The 20,947-nt window shown below is 44.6% G+C and overlaps 1 protein-coding gene across 1 annotated transcript in view; it reads right to left on the bottom strand.

Annotated features, from left to right (window-relative positions):
- The window catches only part of Galnt17 (polypeptide N-acetylgalactosaminyltransferase 17), a 439,204-nt gene that overhangs the window by 272,592 nt on the left and 145,665 nt on the right, over positions 1-20,947 (bottom strand). The window contains exon 2 of the mRNA XM_057764269.1: positions 1,107-1,290. Coding sequence (XP_057620252.1) covers positions 1,107-1,290 — 184 coding nt within the window. The remainder of the gene's footprint in view (positions 1-1,106; positions 1,291-20,947) is intronic.

The following is a 20,947-nucleotide window of genomic DNA, read 5'->3' as shown; positions in this document are numbered from 1 at the left end:
GAGGGCCAGTCAGCTAACCCAGCTGAATCAGTGAGATTCATATTCAGTAAGAGACCATGTCTCAAAAACTAAGGCGGAGAGAGGTAGGAGAGGATAGTTGTCATCTACCTCTGTCCTCCACATCTCCATGCACATGCTTGCCTGGACACCCCCTACACACATATGTGTACATATAAGAATACAAACATTTACACGTGTGCTTGTGTTATGATATCAAATCAAAAAGACAAAACTGATACATCACTCATAATCTATAGAAAACAGACTCAATGGTAATATTTTAGTGTTATCGTGTATTAGTATGTGATAATATACAATATTACCAATATGCTAGGCATAGTGACTCATGTCTGTAAACTCATCATGTGGTGGGGGCGGAGATGAGGCAGGAGGATTGATTATGAGTTTGAGACTAACTTGGGCTACATGGTAAGTTTTAGCTAGCTTGAGCTACACGCAGTAAGACAGTGTCTTGAAAACCAACAAATACAAAATATAAAGTTCAACAGATAGAGGATAGACAGGTAGATGACAGATATAGGTAGACAGACAGACAGACAAATAGATGATGGATAGAGAAAAGATAATAGACATCAAAACTTCAACAATTACCATGCTTAGGAAAGGATACCATGGTGGTATTTTAAATTTAAGGATTTTTATATTGAGAATCTTTCTATATTTTTTATTACTTTTATAACAGTTGTACTCTTTCTTTTTTGAGATGGAATCATGTAGCCCAGGCTGGTTTCAAACTAGCTACTTAGCCCAGGCTGGCCTTCTACCTCAGTCCTGAGTTCCTGATATTCCTGGCTCCAATTGTCCGCTGGATTCAGGGGCTGTGCCACCACTCCGGAAGTGTCTGTGATGGAACCCAGGGCTTCATTCCAGAACTCATAGGGGGCAAGTACGATATCATTTGAGCCACATCACCAGCCCTTAACTTTTTATTTAGCCAGTATTTCCTAAGCAACAAGAGCCCTTGATTGATTATAGAAGAGAGAGTTCAAAATAGAAGATCCCTCTGTGGTTACAAATAGATGAGAACGTATCACAGATCAAGACAAAGCTAGCCAGCCCCTTGCCAGGGCTCAGCTGGAACTTACTTAGTTGGACGATAATCTGGAATAGATCGATCCAAGGAGATCTTTTCGCTGAGGTAGGAATTGTAGCCGTACTTCTCATGAGGCCCTTTGGCTTTTTCTTCTTCCGAGGGGGAAAGGGTAGCAGGAAGGCCTCCTTTGCCCCGCCCACCATACCCTTCGATGAGTCCCAGTGATTTGGATAACCCTACAAAGAAGGAGGAGAAAGAGTTACTCTAAAACACCTCCTCTAGTTATATCATGTGACCTTCGATAGAGCTTCAATTAAGATTTTAACGTATCTTAGCACACACAAAAAAATTATGGCTTCAGTTTACACAGTCTGTATGTATGCTTGGAGGGTATGTATCCAGAGGTAGGGTCTGCTATAGCCCGGGCTGACTTTGAACTCACTATGTAACTGAGGATGACCTTGAACTCCCAATCTTCTGCCTCCACACTTCCTGTGTGCTGGCATTACAGGGCTGTACCTTAAGTATCCAGTTCATGTGGTAGTGGGGATATTTCTACGGAGAGAGAGGCCCAGGCTATGCCAAGCTCTGGGGTTCACATCTGAATATTTACTGGGAGCCTCATGCTTCTTTTGGAGACGGAGACCACTGAGACGTGGAGAAATAAAAACCAAGAGGAAGCCAAGAAATGGAATGAATGTGGGACTTTATCCATGCCCATCTCCCCTTCCTCTTTGGGACAGTCACAGCCAGATTAGGTCTGCAGGGAGGGGAAGGTTCCAGGGACCTTAGGGAACCACCAGGCAGCAGGTGGATGGGTTCAGTGTGTGTGTGTGTGGGGGGGGGGGTGAGAATTGCTGCAGTTGAACCAGGAAAAAAAACAGGTTAATTTCACCATGAGCTAAAAGCACAAGCTAGGTCTTGACGTGACTCTTTGCCTAATGGTTTTATTTAACTTCCATCTCAATGGCAAAGGAAAACACAAAGTGCTTGAGAACAAATTGCAAAGAAGAGAAAAATGCCCCTAAGTAGGATAACCAACAATACACAAGGAAGGAGCCTTCCATGGCAACCATCTCTGAGCAGCTGCAGCCCCCAGGATGTTGGTAGGTCCCTATCCATTGTCGTAGAATCCCGTAAAGACCTTGAGGAGTAAGCATAGATGGCAGAGCTCTGAGAGGTTAAATTACTTAGCTAGGAAAATGTGTGCTTATGGCTCTCATTGGTTGTAAATATACAAGCCGCTTATTATACACACATGCACATGCTCTGGAGTCTTGGGAATTGAACCAGGACCTCTGACACACAATTTTTCTTTATCACCGAATCATATACTCAGTTTCTTTCTGGAGGAGTCTAGGCAAGCACTATACTGCTGGTCTGGGTCTCTAGTCCTTCAGCAGGTGATTCCACATGACCGCTTGTCCACTGAGCCACATCGCCAGCCCTTCATTTCCATGACGGACAGCACGAATATAGATCACTTTAGTTTTAAGAGTGGGCAGCTACTGATCTCAGGTGGACCCAAACTTCACAGGAAGACATCCTTGGGATGATCAAAGCCAACGATTCTTCTTGGGCCGTGTGAGATTCAGCATCACAAACCCCCAGGGTGCACCGTCTATTCCAGGCATCGCTGCAAATGGGAATGCATTCGCGCAACGACAAAATCAGAGCAGCGTGGCTCAACCCAGGGCAGCGCTGTGCGGCCTGTGAATGGTTCCGATGGTTCTCATACTTGGGCTCTCAACTCTTAGCCCCCATCCCAGCAGACAACCCCATCAACTGAGATCTTCCTTTCTTGCCTACGTCCTCATGATCAGTCTCACACTCCACTTTGACGCGGACAAAAGACCCAGACATCATCATCTTAGCCATGGTCAAACAGCTGCCTTAGTCAGACTTAAGCACTTAGGTTTGAGTTTAAGATCCTGTGGTGCCAAGGCAAGGCAGTGCACACAAGGCAGTGCACACAAGGCAGTGCACACAAGGCAGTGCACACATGCCATCCCATCACTCAGGAAGTGGAGACAGGAGGAGCATGACTTCAGTTTCCTGGCTCAGAAAAGTAAATAAATAAAATAAGTCACTAGGGACAGAGCAATACTAGAGAAATGGAAAATGGAAAAGAACTGAGTAATTCTTCAACATCCAAACACAGTGGTCATAAGACCAAGGGGCTTACTCCTGGGTGTCCATCAAAGCAAAATAAATATGTATATTCACACAAAACTCAAACCAATGGCTCATAGCTGGTTACCCAAGTGTAGGCGAATTGTAATGTTGGTATACAATGGAGTACTAGGCAACAAAAAGAACAAAGTGTCCATGTGTGGTGGTCCATATTATTACATATAGTAGATGAATAGGGAGACAGAGATACCTGTCTAGATGAATATATCTATGTATGATTTATAGATGATAGATATGAAAGGTGATAAATAAATAGATGATATAATAGATAACAGAAGATAGATAGATAGATAGATAGATAGATAGATAGATAGATAGACAGACAGATAGATAGATGTTGGAAATATAAACATATGGTGGGTGGATAGATGATAGATGATAGCTATGACAGACAATAGGCAGGTAGGTGATAGATGACATGACTGATACATAGATGATAAGCAACAGAAAAATAGAAGAGAGATAATAGATAAGTAAGTAGATATGTGATTGACAGGTCGATAAATAATATAGATATATAAATACAGATACATGATCAACAGGAGATTAGGTAGCTATGTAGATATATAGATAGACTGATGATAGATGATAGAGCTGTTATATATATACACATGTGCATACACAGATATGTGTATGTAAATATGTGTATATACATATGTATATACATATAATTATATATTCACACACACACACATATATATACATATATATACAAAGGAAGGCAGGCTCCTTAGGTGCAGCAGAGCCACATGGTCTCCTGAGAGCTGGGATCGCAGGACACTTCCAATAGCTGAATACTGCAGATCTATAAAACACCCTCACAAAGCCATAAGCACACAGCTTGTGAAAAACAGACATTCTGTTCTTAACAAGACAAAATGTAAGGGTGCACATAAAAACTTTCCAGCGAAACAAAGAAACACTCAATAAAATGATTTTAAATTGTGTAAAATGCAGAGCCACGCTTGTAAGAAAGGGAAACTCCTGAAGGAGTTAAAAAGAAAATGGAGACAGTCTGTCAAGAAAGGAAAGATGAGTTAATCATTGACTCAAAGTTGATATATGGGGTGGGGGGACTCCAAGTTCCCTGGATAAATAAAACTGAAACAGAGGTATCTGTAAAAATCAGGATTTCATTAGAGTGTACTTAGAAAGGAAGCATGGATTGCTGCTATTATTATTATTGTTATTATTATTGCTATTATCATTATCATTATTACTATAGTAAAAGAACTTGGCAGGCATATGGCACAATTATAGAATACTTGTCTATAATCTCTCAGTTAGGGGCTAGTGGTATATCTTAGTGGTAGAACACCTGCCTAGAATTCTCCAGTGAGGGGCTGGGGTGTGGCTCAGTGGTAGAGCATCTGCCTAGAATCCCCCAGAGAGGCTGGGGGCATGGCCAATTGGTAAAGTATCAGCTCAGAATTCCTCAGTGAGGGGCTGGGCATGTAGCTTAATGGTAGAGCACCTGCCTAGAATTCCTCAGTGAAGGAATGGGGGCACAACTCACTGACTAGACAGGCTAGCCAGACTGGTATACTTTAGGCCCCAGTAAGAGACCCTGTCTCTAAAATCAAGGTTCATAGCACCTCAGGAATGATGATCAAGGCTGACCTTTGCAATTCACATACAACCACATGTACATGAACATGTACACACACATATACATGCAAAATAACAGAAATAAATTAATAATACATGTCCATTCAATTAAGGACACACGGGGAATTTGGTTCCTAATGCAATGCCCCTCCCCACTGGGGCATGATTTCTTCCCAGGATGAAACACTCCCACTTAACAACCTCACACACACACAAAGGCAACACCATGCCACCCATCACAATGTGACAGCTATTAATTATATATTTCGTGGTCCATGTGTTCCCATTTTCCCCCCAATTTCATCTGCCAGAGAGATGCAACAAGGCAGCACAAATTTCCTCAGGATTTTAATGTGTTTACTTAGCACACTCCCAGAAACCACTGGCAAAGACAAATAAGAGTTCAAATCCAAAGATGAAGGCCACATTAGTCTTTGGCGCAGGATGTTGCCACTGGAACCTATTGAGATGACCCCACTGTATTAGTCACTTCCTTGCTGCTGCGAGGAAGGAACCTAACCAATGCAACTCAAGGAAAGAAGGGTTTATTCTGACTTAGAGGCTGAGAGTACACTCTGCCAGGAAGTGAAGGCATGGTGGCCAGAGTGTGAGGCAGCTGGACACATGGCATCCCCAGGAAACAGAGGGAGATGCATGCTAGTGCTTGGCCCCCTTTCTCCTTTCTAGTCAGTCTGGGACTTCATCCAATGGGATTGTAGTATCCACATTTAAGGAGGGTCTTACTTCCTCAATTAACCCAATCTAGAAACCTCATCACAGTCAGAAGTGTGTCTCCTAGGTGATTCCAGATAAGGTCAAGTTGACCTGACAGTCAATATCAGTCAATGCACACACACACACACACACACACACATGCACGCACACACACACACACACAGAGAGAGAGAGAGAGAGAGAGAGAGAGAGAGAGAGAGAGAGAGAGAGAGAGAGATGCTTCTTTTTCAAAGGGACAAAAGGGCCCCCTGGTCTTTGGCCTAAAGCACTTAGAGCACAAGGACCTGAGTTTGCTCCTTAGAACCCTCATATATAAGGCCAGCACAGCAGAACACAGCTATAATCCCAGCATTGAGGAGATGGATCCCTGGGGCTCACTGGCAAGTCAGTCTGGACTTTTTGACCAGTTTCAAGCTAATGAGACCTTGTCTCTATAAAAACATCTGATTTGATCTCTTTTTTTCCACACACATTTGCACACACACACACTCACATTAAGTAACCCTGAAGAAGTCATCTAAAAGAAGAGTAAATATAATAATGAATCTATATTCATGAAGAAGAGAACAGCCACTAATGAGTGACACAGAGAAATCAAGCTTGAAAAAGGCCACCTGGGTGTTGCAGAAAGGACTTTAGAGGCACTAAAGACAGCCCTGCTCGGGAGGGAAGTATCCCCAGGGTAATAAAGAAAAGAAGGAGGAAGCAACGCTGCCTCTCAGTGAGGATGCCTGGGTGGAAGATGTAACGATCTTGTATTAACAGGAGCTTTTTATTCCTACAATAACTAACGAGAATAGATGATATTACAGGGGACCTATTTATAACAGCAACAATATTGCATCAGCTCCAGCTATAGCCAATAAGACTACAAGGACATTTTACTAAGGGGAATAAAAAGCAACCTACATAAACTGGCAATGAAGATGTCTCCTAATTGGAAGATGGAGCAGTAGGAGCATACAATACTATACAATACAATTTACCCTCCCTGGGAAGGGTGATGGGATTTGAATTCAGAACCTTGTGCATGTTAGCGGGGCAATCACATTCATACTGTGCTGTACTCCAAGTCCAATTTCTTCTTAATTTTTTTTATTGAAAATTTCCTCCTCCTCCCTCCTCCCACTTCCCTTCCTTCTCCCCACTCCCCCTTTCCCTCCCTCTCCAGTCCAAGGAGCAGTCAGGGTTCCCTACCCTATGGGAATTCCAAGGTCGTCCCCGCTCCCCCCAGGTCCAGGAAGGTGAGCATCCAAACAGACTAGGCTCCCACAAAGCCCGTCCATGCAGTAGAATCAAAACTCAGTGCCATTGTCCTTGGCTTCTCAGTCAGCCTCACAGTCAGCCACATTCAGAGAGTCTGGTTTGATAGCATGCTCCATCAGTTCCAGTCCAACTGGCCTTGGTGATCTCCCATTAGATCAGTCCCACCATCTCAGTGGTCTTCTTAATTTTTTAAAATTAAATTTATTTATTTGTGTGTGTGAGAGAGAGTATGAGTGTGGCATGTGTAAGTGTAGAAGCCGTAAGACAACTTGTGACAGTTTGTTCCTCTCTTTCTATCATATGGGTCTTAGGGATTGAACTCAGTTGTTCAGGTTGGTGGCAAGTGCCTTTACTCTCTGAGGTCTCTCTCCAGCATCCCCTTAATCGTTAAGTATGTGTATCTGTGTGGGTATGCACATAAAAGTGCAGGTACCTGTGAAGAACAGCAGAGAGTATCAGATGCCTGGAACTGGAATTATAGACGATTTTGAGCCACCAACATGAGTACTGGAAACCAAACTCAGAACCTATAAAAGAGCAGTCCATGTTCTTAACCAGCAAGCCAATTCTCCAGTCTCTGCTGGTTTTTGTTAGTGCTGTTACTTAAGTCGAGAAGACAATAAAGGGTAGTAAGATTAACTTAGAATAAGGTAACGGTAAGAAGAATTATATTTTTTCAAAAGAGAGAAATAAAGCTGGGGAGATGAGTCTATGGGCTAGAATGCTTGCTGTGCGAGTCAGAGGACCTGAGTTCGGATCCTTGCCCCCAGGTAAACAGCCAGACATAAGTGCACATTAGCCTGCAACCCAGCCCTGTGGTGAGCTGGGACGGGAGGATTGCTGGGGTTAAATGCTTGGCTCCCAGCTAGGAGTGCTGTTTCGGATGATTCTAGAAACTCTAGGGAGTGGGGCTTGTCTTGAGGATGTCACTTCAGACATGTCTTTGAAGACTGTAACTGAGCTGAAGACCTCTTTTGATCTGCTTCCTGATGGAAAGAAAGTGAACACTCTCTGCCACATGCTCCCACCACCATGGTGCTCTGCTTGTGCTCCCGCGACCACGGCCTGTAACCTCCTGAAATCTGGGGCCCCCAAAAAATCTCCCCTGTTCTAGTTTGCTTTGCAGATGCTTTGACCACAGTCTTGCAAATACATTTAATACAAGTTTGATCGGTGCGAAGACATTCAAACGCTTGCTGGGAGGTGAGACTTGAAAATCCTTCTTTTGAAACTTCCTGTTACATTTCTTTAGTTTGTATGAGTGTCATACTTACCTATGGCGTGGAGCACATATGGGGGACGGAGGGCAACCTCCAGTGGTCAGCTCTCTCCTTCCCCCATGGGGATCCTAGAGATGGAACTCAAGCAACTGTTTTTGCCTGCTGGGCCATCCCACCACCAGTCCAAAGGATTTCTTTTTCTCAGATATTTACCAAACATGAAACAGTAAAAATGAGATTATAATCTTTAAACTTTTGAAATATTAGGAGAAAAGAAAAATGAAAAAAATCTGGGCAGTGGTGGCTCACATCTTTATTCCGTGCTAGGGAGGGAGATACAGAGCGATCTCTGAGTCTGAGGTCAGCCTGGTCTACAAAGCAAGTTCCAGGACGGCCAGGTCTACACAGAGAAAGCAAAGCAAAGCAAACAAAAGAAAGAAGGGAGGGAGGGAAGATACTCCCTTTTATTAAGATCAGGGACTATCTTATTTTTGTTTTTACGAGACAGGGTGTCTCTGTAGCTTTGGAGCCTGTCCTGGAACTAACTCTTATGGACCAGGCTGGCCTTGAACTCACAGAGATCTGCCTGCCTCTGTCTCCCGAGTGCTGAAATTAAAGGTGTTGCCCAGCTGACTATCTTACTTTTTAAGGAAAGGTCCCGCTTCTCCCAAGCTTGCCTTGTACTCACCACATCATAAAGATGACGGTAACCTTCGGCCTACTGTGTCCATTTCTGGAGTCCTGAGATCTCAGGCATGCTCCACCACACTAGGTTAACGTGGTGCCGGGGTGGGACCTAGGCCCTGCACATACTAGATAAGCACACTATCTACTGAGCATCCTCTCCAGCCCTCTGGGACTCCTTTCACATAGGTGATGGATTGGGTCCGTCTATCCTACAGGGTCCAGAAATCCTGTGAGGTCCAAAGGCTTTACAGTTTCTCAGCGGAAAATAAATCCTCCCAGTCCACACTGGCCATAGATTCCAAACGAGCAACAACAGCTCTAGCGTGGCAGCAAACACAAACAGCCCAGAGTGTAAATCATCGCCTCCCTCCACACACTCGAGGACATTGTTTTCTTGGGGACTGCAGTTGAAACTTCTGTGTTTACAATAGCCAGCATTACTCTTCCAGAAATAGGAAAGAGACTTAGAACAAACACATATTCCAGACTAGAGACTACACAGCTGGTGTGATCCGGGGCTCTGGCGGCTCACAAAGTAACTCAGCCGGAACAGAACGTACACACACACACACACATACACACACACGTGCACATATATACAAAAACAATTAAAAACGTTTGCACTCAGCTCATAAATGCACAGACACATTTATACACACTCCCATATGCACAAACACACGCATGCATTCCTACTCAAAAATATATTCACACACTCATCTATACAAACACACATGTATATATGTATATTTCCACATACCCTTATAAATGTGCATGCACACACACACACATACCACATTAACATGCTTAATCAGTAAGCCAAGCGTGTCAAGTTCCAGTGTTCAGTTGGATTCCACAGATTAAAGGAGTTTCTTTAGGAGAGACTCCGCTACCCCTTCAATCCCAGCGCCGGGACAGATTCCACCTACGCTGAAGCATTTGGAACGTGATAGACCATGGAAAACACAGCTGTGTGCATAATAGCAAGAATTCCACATTTATTCCTGGCCAATTTCCACTATTTTATGAGGAGAAGCCTTTTATTTTCAGAAGCCAGAATAATAATTGCAGTAAAGGCAGAACTCAGTTGGTAGAGTGTTTTCCTGGCACGTCCAAAGCCTGCCGTTTCATCCCCTGTACCGCATGGACCAGGCATGGTGATGCCTGCCTGTACTCCTGGCACTCAGCAAGAAGAGGTAGGAGGACCAGGAGTTCAAGGTCGTCCTTGGCTACACGGCAAGTCTGAAGGCATCCTGGAATACATGAGACTTTGCCTACAAAACACACACACACACACACACACACACACACAAATGGATTAAGGAAATGGGGCTTACTGCCCTCTCTATCAAGCATAAGGAACAGCTCTGATAATGAGGATGGAGACACAGAAAAGCGAGTCGGGAAATATTGCTGCCAGAGAGTTTAGCAACATTCTGGATACCAACAACAGTGATAATTAATTCAATTGACAAGAGTCTATTATACACACAGCAGCAAATGGCACTTTAATACACGGGCTGAACATACACAAGAGTGTCATAGTCTAATCTGCTTCCTCCACATGCACGCATGTATAGCAAAATATTTTAAGTTCTCTACCCAAGTCAAATAGCCATTCATTCATTTTGGTGTTGGGGATCGAACCCAGGGCCTCTACCACTACCACTGCAGTCCAAAAGTATACTTTTCTGTTGGTGTCTTTTGTCTTGTTTTGTTGGTTGTCTTCTTTGTTTTGTGTTCTTTTTGTTGTTGTTTTTAGACATGATCTCTCTGTAGCCCCTTCAGGCCGGAAATTCACTATGCTGCCTAGGCAGGCTCCAACTCACAGCAATCACCCTGCCTCAGCTGCAATGTGGTGGCATTAAGAGCATGTGTCATACAATGTGTCAAAAAGGATCAGATGTCCTTTTGTAGATGTCTCGCCTTATTTTTGTTGTGTGTGTGTGTGTGTGTGTGTGTGAGAGAGAGAGAGAGAGAGAGAGAGAGAGAGAGAGAGAGAGAGAGAGAGAGAATCTACCTCAGTGCCTGAGGAGACCAGAAGAAGATATTGGATAGCCCAGAGCTAGAGTCAAAATTGATTATGAGTTGTTCAATGGGGGTGCTGGGAACTGAACCCAGGTCCTCTAGAAAAGCAACAAGCTCTTAACTGCTGAGCCATTTCTCCAAACCCCAACAAGTCTCTTGACTTACTCCCTCTTCTCCACTTGTACTCCACTTGGAGAAGCTCAGGGCATCTCATCTCTTGCTCAAGTTACCACCCTTGGCTCTCAAAGTGATCTACAGAATGAGTCTTTCAGCACGCAGACATGATTTTTACTTGATTAACACTCATGTGGCCTATGGAAGGCAGCCAGAAAGAGTCCACACAGTGCTGTGTCTAACTCACCTCTCCATTGCATTCTTTGTTTAAACTCTCCCAAGCCCTCCTGATGATTACAAACTTCCAATGACTCCACCCAACACTGAGGGCTACTGGGAACTGAATCTAGGGATTCATACACATGCCAGGCAAACACCCTACCAAGAAGCCATACCCTGGCCCTTCACTGGAGGGTTCCAGCCAACTCCTCCATTATGGACTCATGCCCAGCCTTTGTTTTACTTTCTTAGACTCTTACTAAGCTGTCCAGCCCGGCTTTGAATTTACTATGTATCTCAGACAGATCTGGAATTTGTAATCCTCCTGTCTCAGCCTCCCTAGAAGTGGGATTGGTAGATCTGCAGCAGTAAGCCTAGCTTGTCACCGTTTTTGAACACCCGCCAATCTAGACTATCAAAATGTGCTCTACGGTGCAATGAAAATCTCAACAGAATTCTCAGTCTCAATCAAATGGCGTGGCTGATAGCGTATTTATTAGCCTTTGACTGTCGTGCACATAGGAGAAGGGCCCTTACAGAGAGGAATGGTTCTTTGGTGTCTTGCACACAGCCCGGTGCACAGCAAACATATATATTATGTACACGAATGTGCTGCTGAACTAGCAAAGCAAGTCTCTGAAGAAGTGAATGAGTGCTCTGTGTGTTGGGCTGGTGAAACACATCACCATGCTCGAGGTCAGCAGTTCTCAACCTGTGGGTCCCGACCCCTCTGGGAGTTGCCTATTTGATATCCCGCACATCAGATATTTACATCACAACTTGTTACAGTAGCAAAATTATGGTTATGAAGTAGCAACGAAAATAATGTTATGGTTGGGGGTCACCTCAGCATGAGTAACTGTATTAAAGGGTGGCAGCCTTTGGAAGATTGAGAACCACTGCTCTAGGTTGACATAGAAATGTCCTGGTGACACAGCAGAACTCAGCCGGCATCGCTTCATGAACTCAGTCAGATCATTGATCTCCCCCAGTTCATATATTAGTGCAGTGATCTTGACATTTGTTGGCAGCTGCATTATGATGGTGATTCTGACATTTCCATCCTGCATCCTCCCAGCTTGCTAACTGTGATGTCCGAAGGTTATCCTAGCCTTAATACAGCGAATGGAGTCATAAAAATTCAAATACAGGCTGCGGTGATAGCTCAGTTGGTAAAATGTTTGCTCTGCAAGCAGGAGAACCTGAGTTTAATTCCTGGAATCCATACTTAAAAAAGAGGTGGGTGTCGTGGTGCATGCGGGGTGCATGCTGGCAATTCCGGCACTAGACAGTAGCAGACAGGTGGATCTTTGAGGCCCATTGACCAGTCAACCTCATCAAACAGGCAAGACCCAAAACGGTAAACAGCACCAAGGAACAACATTTGAGGTCAACCTTTGGTCTCCATGTGCAAACACAGATACATACACATGTGTGTGCATCTGCAGATACATAAACATGTACACACAAATACACATGCAAATGAAAAGGATTCAACTGGGGCCTGGAGAAATGGCTCAGCAGTTAAGAGAGCTTGTTGTTCTTGTAGAGGACCCGGGTTTGATTTCCAGTACTCACATCACGTGGCCTACAACCAACTGGAAATCCAGCATCAAGGGAACCCAATGCCTTCTTCTGGCCTCTACAGACACACACACACACACATTTAACAATTAAAACAAACCTCTTAAATTAAAAAAAAAAAAAAACTGTACCAAGCACTGTTCGGTGAAAGAAAACTAGGCAAAATGTCCTTTGTGTGTAAGGACAACAGCACATCTGTGGTATAACATAGACTCTTGAGTTGGGAGGAAGGACTGACCAGCCAACTGGGCACCTCATCTGGTGGAGCAATTCCAGACAGGTGGCCATACCTACCGCACTGCACTCTGCCAAGGATAAAGCACTCATTCTTTGTGCAATAGATTCTGTACCGTAGCTCCAAAGGGCTACCCTTAAAATAACATCCCTGGTTTTCATCTATACGGTATCTTCTACAACTTTGAAACTTAAACTTTCTTTTCTATTTTCAAACTAAGCCATTACCATGATGTGGCTTCTCATCTTTGCTTTGGTCCCAGGCTAAACTTCATCCTGATATTCATGTGTTATCAAGTGTCCAGCTTGGGCTACAATAACAATATTATTGGCTTAAGGAATTCGTTAGTACCTCATGGCTCCAGAGGCTTGCCTTAGTTTGCTTCTCTGTGGTTGTAATAAAAGAGTAAGAAGACCAAGTTGCTGAGGGAAGGGGTTTGTTTGGCTTCCACACTCCAATCACTGTCTATTATTAGGGAGGGAAGGGCAGGAAAGCAAGCAGGAGCAGGGATAGGAACCATGGGGGAATGCTGCTTACTGGCTTGCTCTCTGTGACTTACTCGGCTTGCACCCAGGATCACCTGTGTGATGGCATTGCCCATAGTGGGCTGGGCCCTCCCATGCCAATCATTAATCAAGAAAAGGCCTCACAGGACAGTTCGATGCAGACAATTCTGCAATTAAGATCACCTTTTCCCGGTATGTCTAAGTTTATATCAAATTGGCAAAAACCAACCAGCATAACACCTGAAACTGCTGGCAGATTTGGGTCTTGTTTTCATTTTCTATGGTTCTGACTATTTTTGAAATAGGGTTGCTCTATGCCACTTGGACTGACCCAAAGCTCCTCAGTATGTAGCCCAGGCTGGATTCAATCTCATGATCCTCACGCCTCAGCTTGCTAATTCTGGGATACAGGTGTGTGCCACTGCGCCTTGGTTAAATTGGGCTACGTGACAGCTAATGTCAAGTTGACGGGATCTAGAATCATCTCTAAGAACATTGGAGTTTCTACATTGGGTCCAGTGAGGTAGGGAGACCCATCCCAAACAAGGGCAGCACCATTCTCCATGGCTGGGATCCTGGACCGAATAAGAAGGAAAACAGTGAGCAGAACAGCAGTATTCATCTCTCGTCTGTTTCCTGACTGTGGGTGCAATGTGACCAGCAGCCTCATGGTCCTGCCACCATGCTTCCTTACTATGATGGACTGCAGCCTCAAACTATGAACTGTAAACACTTCCTTCCTTACGTGGCTTTCATCTGGTGTCTCCCCACAGCAATTAGGAAGGAAATAATGCAGCTGCCCTCCTGGTTTCTAATCAGGTAAGTTGGCAGTGTCTTTATATGATATAGTCTGTGTCTCTTCTTTTTCATGTGTGTGTGTGTGCAAGTGAGCATGCATGTGTGCACGTGCATGTGAGTGTACATGTCAGTGCTTAGGACTGAACCCAGGGCCTCGTGCATCCTATCACGCATCTGCCACTAAGTCACTTGCCTCTCTCCTTCTCTATTTTTTAGATCCACCATCGATACCTTCTAAATTCCCAAGGGTCTAGCCTCCAAATACCACCTGTCCTGCCGTTATTTCATAAGATTTAAAACATTCTGTTAAGACTCAGAAAGTAAACAAAACTCACAAGTGTTGTGTGACACCATCCCTGTGGAGATATGAATAACTGTTTACTCACCCCAGATAAGGAATTAACAGCAGTGCATATATCATTGAAGTCCAACTTTGTGAATCAATGAGTTTTATTAGGGCAACCTTTAGGAATATGGGTGAGGGGTTATTACAGGAACAGCAATGACTCAAAGATAGCTGCGTTACCAAAGCCCACCCCAGCATGGATGATAGTTCATAAAACTGGACCTGAAGCACCACCTAGCTTGCAGGAGAGTGCCTTCTTCAGGCAGCTTAGCAGCTCTGTATTTTTTTTTTCTAGACCAGTAGTTATCAACCTGTGGGAGGCAAAAGCAGGAGGATCTCTGTGAGTTTGAGGCCAGTCTGGTTGACAAGAGCTAGTTCCAGGACAGGCTCCAAAGCTACAGGGAAACCCTGTCTCGAAAAACCAAAAAAAAAAAAAAAAAAAAAAACCAAAAAAAAAAAAAAAAACAGCCATAATAGTAGCAAAGTTACAGTTACAAAGTAGCAACAAAAATAATTTTGTGTGGTTGGGGGTCAGCACAACATGAGGAACTGTATTAAAGGGTGGTGGCATTAGGAAGGCTGAGGACCTCTGTTCTAGGCAGTTCATGTGGTCTCTATTTCTTCCATGCAGGTCAGCTTATCTAAGAGTTTCCTTGCTCCTCATATACAGGCTTGAAAGACCCCAGCTTAGCTGCTGTAATGCCATTTTGCAAGGCTTTCACACAAACAAGTATAAGTTCAAGGTAAAGTTGGTACTCCTAGGCTGCCAAACAGGATATCTGTGGTCAGACATCAGGCCTAGGAGGGGAACGAAAAGTTCTGGGAAAAACCGCATGTGCCCTAGATAGAGCCAAGTCAGCTATTATCAGATCTTCATGTCCCCGAGGAACTTGTCCCCAAGTGAACCCATGGCCTCATTCGAAGTGACCAATGGGATCCCTGTAACCATACATCTGCTTCTGTATGACTGCTTCTGCCACCCGTTTCCATATAAAAGACCCCCTGCCCAGGCTGAGGGTGCGCAAGTCTTCCAAATAGACTCTGGCGCCCGCAGGTACCTGTGCACCACTCAATAAAAAAACCTCTTGCCGTTGCAGCCAGTGGTCTCGGACTGTTCCTTGGGTTCAGGGGTCTCCTCCTGAGGGAAGGTCCTCCCCGAGGGTCTTTCTGGCTTAGATATAAGCCATCCTTACTGCTCATATATGAACTCGGGGGTGGGGGAGTTTCATGTTTCATGCACATCCTGGAGCTACTTTGCTTTCTTTGCTTCCCAAGCTTAAACATCCTTATTGTTTCCCCTCCCTGCCAACACAATGTATCTCAGTGAAGGAGCTGCAGGAAGGAAGGTTTTAATCTCAGAGGAAACTGCTAACACAACAAAAACAGAGGAAGTCCCCCAAACTTACAGTATTCACAGTGCCCTTCCCTGTTGTGGGATAATTGTACACTATGTGAAGATGCACTGCGGTGATTGGTGTAATAAAGAGCTGAATGGCCAATAGCTAAGCAGGAAGAGGTTAGGCGGGACTTCCGAGGACAGAGAGGACTCTGGGAAGAAGAGAGGCAGAGTTGCCAATCAGACTAGGAGAAGCAGGATGGGCAGTACAGAGAAAAGTGATGCCATGTGGCAAAACATAGATCAATATAAATGGGTTAATCTAAGTTATTTATTAGAGCTAGTCAGGGAAAACCCTAAACTAAGGCCAAGCTTTCATAATTAATAATAAGTCTCCATGTCATTATCTGTGAGCTGGCAAAAAAAAAAAATCCACCTACACTTCCCCAAGGCTATTAAAACAGTAACAATCTTAGGGAGAGAGGACTCTCTGAATACAGAGCTGCCTACAGCTTGTTCAGAGAATTTCAGGGATAAGGCTCTCATGGGCTGTCACTCATGTTCAGGGAGGGGTTTGGAATGATGCAGCTGCCTTTGAGTCACCATATCCACATTCCTGTATGCCACCCCCCCAAAACTTACGGTTCACTGAGCTCTGGTTGCATTGGCTTATTTCTTTGATTCATTGTCAATGCCCATCTGAGATGAATAGATGCTTATTCATGTCTCAAAAAGACAGTCACACAATTCTGTCACACTGATAGACAGGGCTTCACCACAGAATCTGAGGGGGGACAAATTCAGTTGCTAACACATGGCCACGCACTGTTGGATTGTGGCCTAAAAGATAGCACAATGAATAATAGGTTCCTTGGTTGTGCATCCCCTTGCAGCTCGGAACACTAGAAGTACATTTTTGTCCATTAGCTGAGCTGTTCACGCAGCCTTTTCCGTTCCAGGAGTGATGAATCACTGTGATGTGCTCCAAGTACCTTTGGAACAAACCGTCCATAAATTCCCAAACTGCTGTTTTATTCAAAATGGCATGTCTTACATGTATCATGAACTTTGTACTTCCTGGAATATTGCAACAAAGATTATTTCATTTTATTCTCATTCGGTGGGTAAGAACATTAAGAGTCCATGAGGATATGAAATGTGCTAAAGTCATTCAAGCTACTTAGCCGGGATCCTGAACTTGGGTTTCTGTATTCACTCACCAAGTGCAACTTAAGAAAATGCACTTTTGAGACTGTAAAGATGGCTCATGGATTGAGAACACTGGCTGTTCTTCTAGCAGACCTGGGTTCAATTCCAAGCACCCACATGGTGACTCACAACCATCTGTAACTCCAGTCCCAGCAGATCTGACATGCTCTTCTGGTTTCTGAGATACCAGGTATGCATATGGTACGTAGAAATACATGCTGTCAAAACATACATACACATAAAAATTTAAATTGAATGCACTCTTGCGGGGCAGGATGGAGCATGCTTTTAATGCCAGCACGCAGGAGGCAGATGTAGACAGATCTTTGTGAGTTTAAGGCTAGTCTACATGGTGAGTTCCAGGCCAGCCAGGACTATGTAGCAAGATACTATCTCAGGGAAACAAAAAAGAAGAAAGAAAGAAAGAAAGAAAGAAAGAAAGAAAGAAAGAGAGAGAGAGAGAGAGAGAGAGAGAGAGAGAGAGAGAGAGGGGGGGGGGGGGGGAGGGGGAGGGAGGGGAGAGGGAGGGAGAGGGGAGGGCAGAGGAGGGGAGGAGGGAGGAAGGAAGGAAAGAAATACACTGTGAAAATGTTGGTAGAAATAATCTTGCATGCTGCTGGTATGAACAGAGCAAAGCAACTGCAGAAATCAAAAACCAAATAACACTACCACATAACCCAGCTATGCCACTCCTGAGTGTACACTTGACAGAAGTTAAGTCAGTACACCACAGAGAGATTTATACACTCACGTTTACTGCAGTACTGCTTACCATAACCAAGACAGGGAACCAGACAGCATGCACACCAATGGATGGATAGATAAAGATGCATGGGGTGTACCCACACAGATGAGTTTCATTCAAAAACAAAATTTGGCAGGGAAATAAAAGGAACTGAAGATAGTTATGGTAAGTGAAATAAACTTTTTAGCTTTTTCTTGACTGTGATGAGGAGGACCGAAAGGGCCTGAGTTTCACTCTGATTGCCAAGCAAACGCTGGCACAAACATGCCCCCTCCCGCCTCACCCTGTGTGTGAAAATGATTAACATATGCCTCTGGCTTACTCTGGTTGCCAACCTGCCAAGTGTGTGGGTGAAATGAATATTTCTAATGAAGAGAGGAAGAGGTTGGCAGTCATCGGGCCTCGCTCGGAGCAGATGGATGAAGAACATGGATCATACAGGCTAATTGTATCACACAGGTTAATTGTATCACTTAGCCTCATGTTGGTTAGAGAAGTGTACAAGGGAGAAATGAACTGAGCCAGGGTAGGAAGACACAACTGTGAAGAAAGTTCTCTACCTGGACATGAGAGATCTGCAGGTGTCCACGCATGTGCAATCACACACATATGCCAGATGGGCTCAAGAGCACCCAGTCCCATGAACTCATGAGTAGACTCCCTTGCAGGAACACACTAGCTTTAATTCTGGGAAGAGAGGTTAGGTAAGGACGCCTGTGTACGAGCAACACTAGTTTTCCTCAGTAGATTTCTATTAGCATATATGTAAATCCACATATGAGTGACAGTCATTTCTAATCTGAAAATTCCAAGTGCTCTGAGATATGAGACCTTTCGTATGCCAAGAAGACGCTCAAAAAAAAAAATCCAATTTTGTTTTGTTGTTGTGGGTTTTGCATTTTGAAATGAGGGTTGTGGTAGTTCAAATGATACTGTCTCCCATCAGCTCAAATACTGAAATACTTAGTTTCCAGTTGATGGCACTATTTAGGAAATGTGGCCTTGCTGGAAGAAGTCTGTCCTGGGGGTGGGCTTAAACCATTCCTGATGCACTTTCTGTTTCCAGTTTGTCCTCTCAGCTTCCAGCTCTAGCCACCACGTCTGTCACCTGTTGCCATGCTGTCCCTTCCCCCCTGTTATGAACCTCAACTCCCTAGAATGATAAGCCCAAATAAACCTTTTTCGTTTTGACCTATAAGCTGCCTTGGTCATGGCAAGCGAAAGTATCTAATACAAGCATGCTAAGAGCCCAGGATTGAAGGAAGTCGGGACCATGAGGGGTTGGTCCACCCACTGAGACAGTGTGCCTGATCTAATGGGAGCTCACCAAATCCAGCTGGACTGGGATTGAACAAGCGTGTGATCAAATCGGACTCTTTGAATGTGGCTGCCAATGGTGGCAGACTGAGAAGCCATCGATAATGGCACTGGGACCTGTTTCTACTGCATGTACTGGCTTTTTGGGACCCAAGTCTATTTTGGATGCACACCTTCCTAGGCCTGGATGGAGGGAGGAGGGCCTTGGACTTCTTAAGGAGTGTGGGGGAGGGAGGAGGGAGAGTAGGGGAGTGGGAGGGGAATGGGAGGAGGGGAGGAAGTGTAAATTTTTGAATGAAAAAAAAAAGAGCCCAGGATTGCCATCAGTTCTTATGTAGCTGTCACACAGCTTTTGCTCTGAAGTGAAGCTTTCTCTCTTGAGCAGAGATTCCTTAAGACTCAAAGCTTCAGGACTCAGGAACTTGAGAAAGTTACAAGATTCACAAGACCTCACCCCAAGGTTATGCAAACAGTAACATTTTCAGGCGGGGAAGAGACTGACAAGGCTGCTTGCAAGTTGCCCGGGGAACTCCAGGGAAGCCAGACTCCTTACCCACGCTTGGGTGGGCTCTCTGGGGGACACAGCTCCCTTTGAGTCACACTAGCTAGTGTGAGTAGCCTCTCTCTCATGCTTCTGTCAGTAACCCCTCACCTATGCGGCCAAGTAACCTCAACAGACTCTGGTTCACCAACCGGGATGCAGATGAAATCTTTTCTTTAGGTTGTTATTCTTTCCTTGTCTGGGGCAAATAGATGTGTATTCATGTCTCCCCAGAAAAGGTCGCCCAATGGCAGTAGTGAGTGACCCTGATCGGTCTCCTACCTCCCAAGACAGGGATCCCGCTGTGTGCCACCACTGCCTCCCTAATGCCTTTTTCTTTGTGAGTTTTCAGATTAGGGGTAATGAACTGATAGTGTGGATATAAATATTTGTAAATCTGAAAATCTATGAAAACGGAAACACATCTGGTCCCAGGCATAAAAAACAAGGGGCCTGAGAATTGCAGGACGGAGAGTAATTTCTGGCCCAGTGAGGAAGAGGGAGGACAGGGGAAGGGAGGCAGCCTAAGACAGAGCTTCTGTTGCCTTTTTCCCTGAGCCATTTGTGTCACACATAACCAAGGCCATTCCTCACTGACTTATAGAACTGGAAACAATAAAACAACCACTCTAAAAAGGCATTGATAAGCACCACTTGAAGAAGTGCTGGGTAAAATAATAATAAAAACATTATAGTGTGGGAGGGAGAGAGAAAGGGAGGGAGGAAGGGAGGGAGGAAGAGAGGGAGGCGGCAGGGAGGGAGGAAGGGAGGGGGAGGAGGAAGGGGAAGAAAGAAAAAGAGGGAAAAGGGAAGGAGTGAGGCAGGGAAGGGGAAGCAGAGGGGAAGGGAATGGAGAGGTGAGGTGAGGAGAGCAGAGGAGAGATGGGTAAAAAAGCAAAGGCGGGGCCAGTGAGATGAGCTAATGGATAAAGGAGCTTGCTGGCAAGCCTGAAGAACTAAGTTCAATGTCTGAAACCCACGTGGCAGACAGACACCTGACTCCCACAAGAGGTCTTTGGCTTCTATGTCCACTGTTCACAGCCCATTACATACAACAAATAAATAAGATACAATTTCCCAAACATTTTTTTTAAAGATGAGGAAGCAGCCTATGTCCATAGCTTTCCCCAGGAATCTTCTACAGACGACAGAAGTGGGGGAGACCACTTCTATTCCAGCAGTGTTCAGGGGAAACAAATACCAAGAAAG

The sequence above is a fragment of the Chionomys nivalis genome, chromosome 3 (genome assembly GCF_950005125.1).
Source record: "Chionomys nivalis chromosome 3, mChiNiv1.1, whole genome shotgun sequence".
Lineage (NCBI taxonomy): Eukaryota > Metazoa > Chordata > Mammalia > Rodentia > Cricetidae > Chionomys > Chionomys nivalis.
The sequence above is the reverse complement of the archived record's forward strand: the minus strand, read 5'-3'. Positions and strand labels throughout refer to the sequence as shown.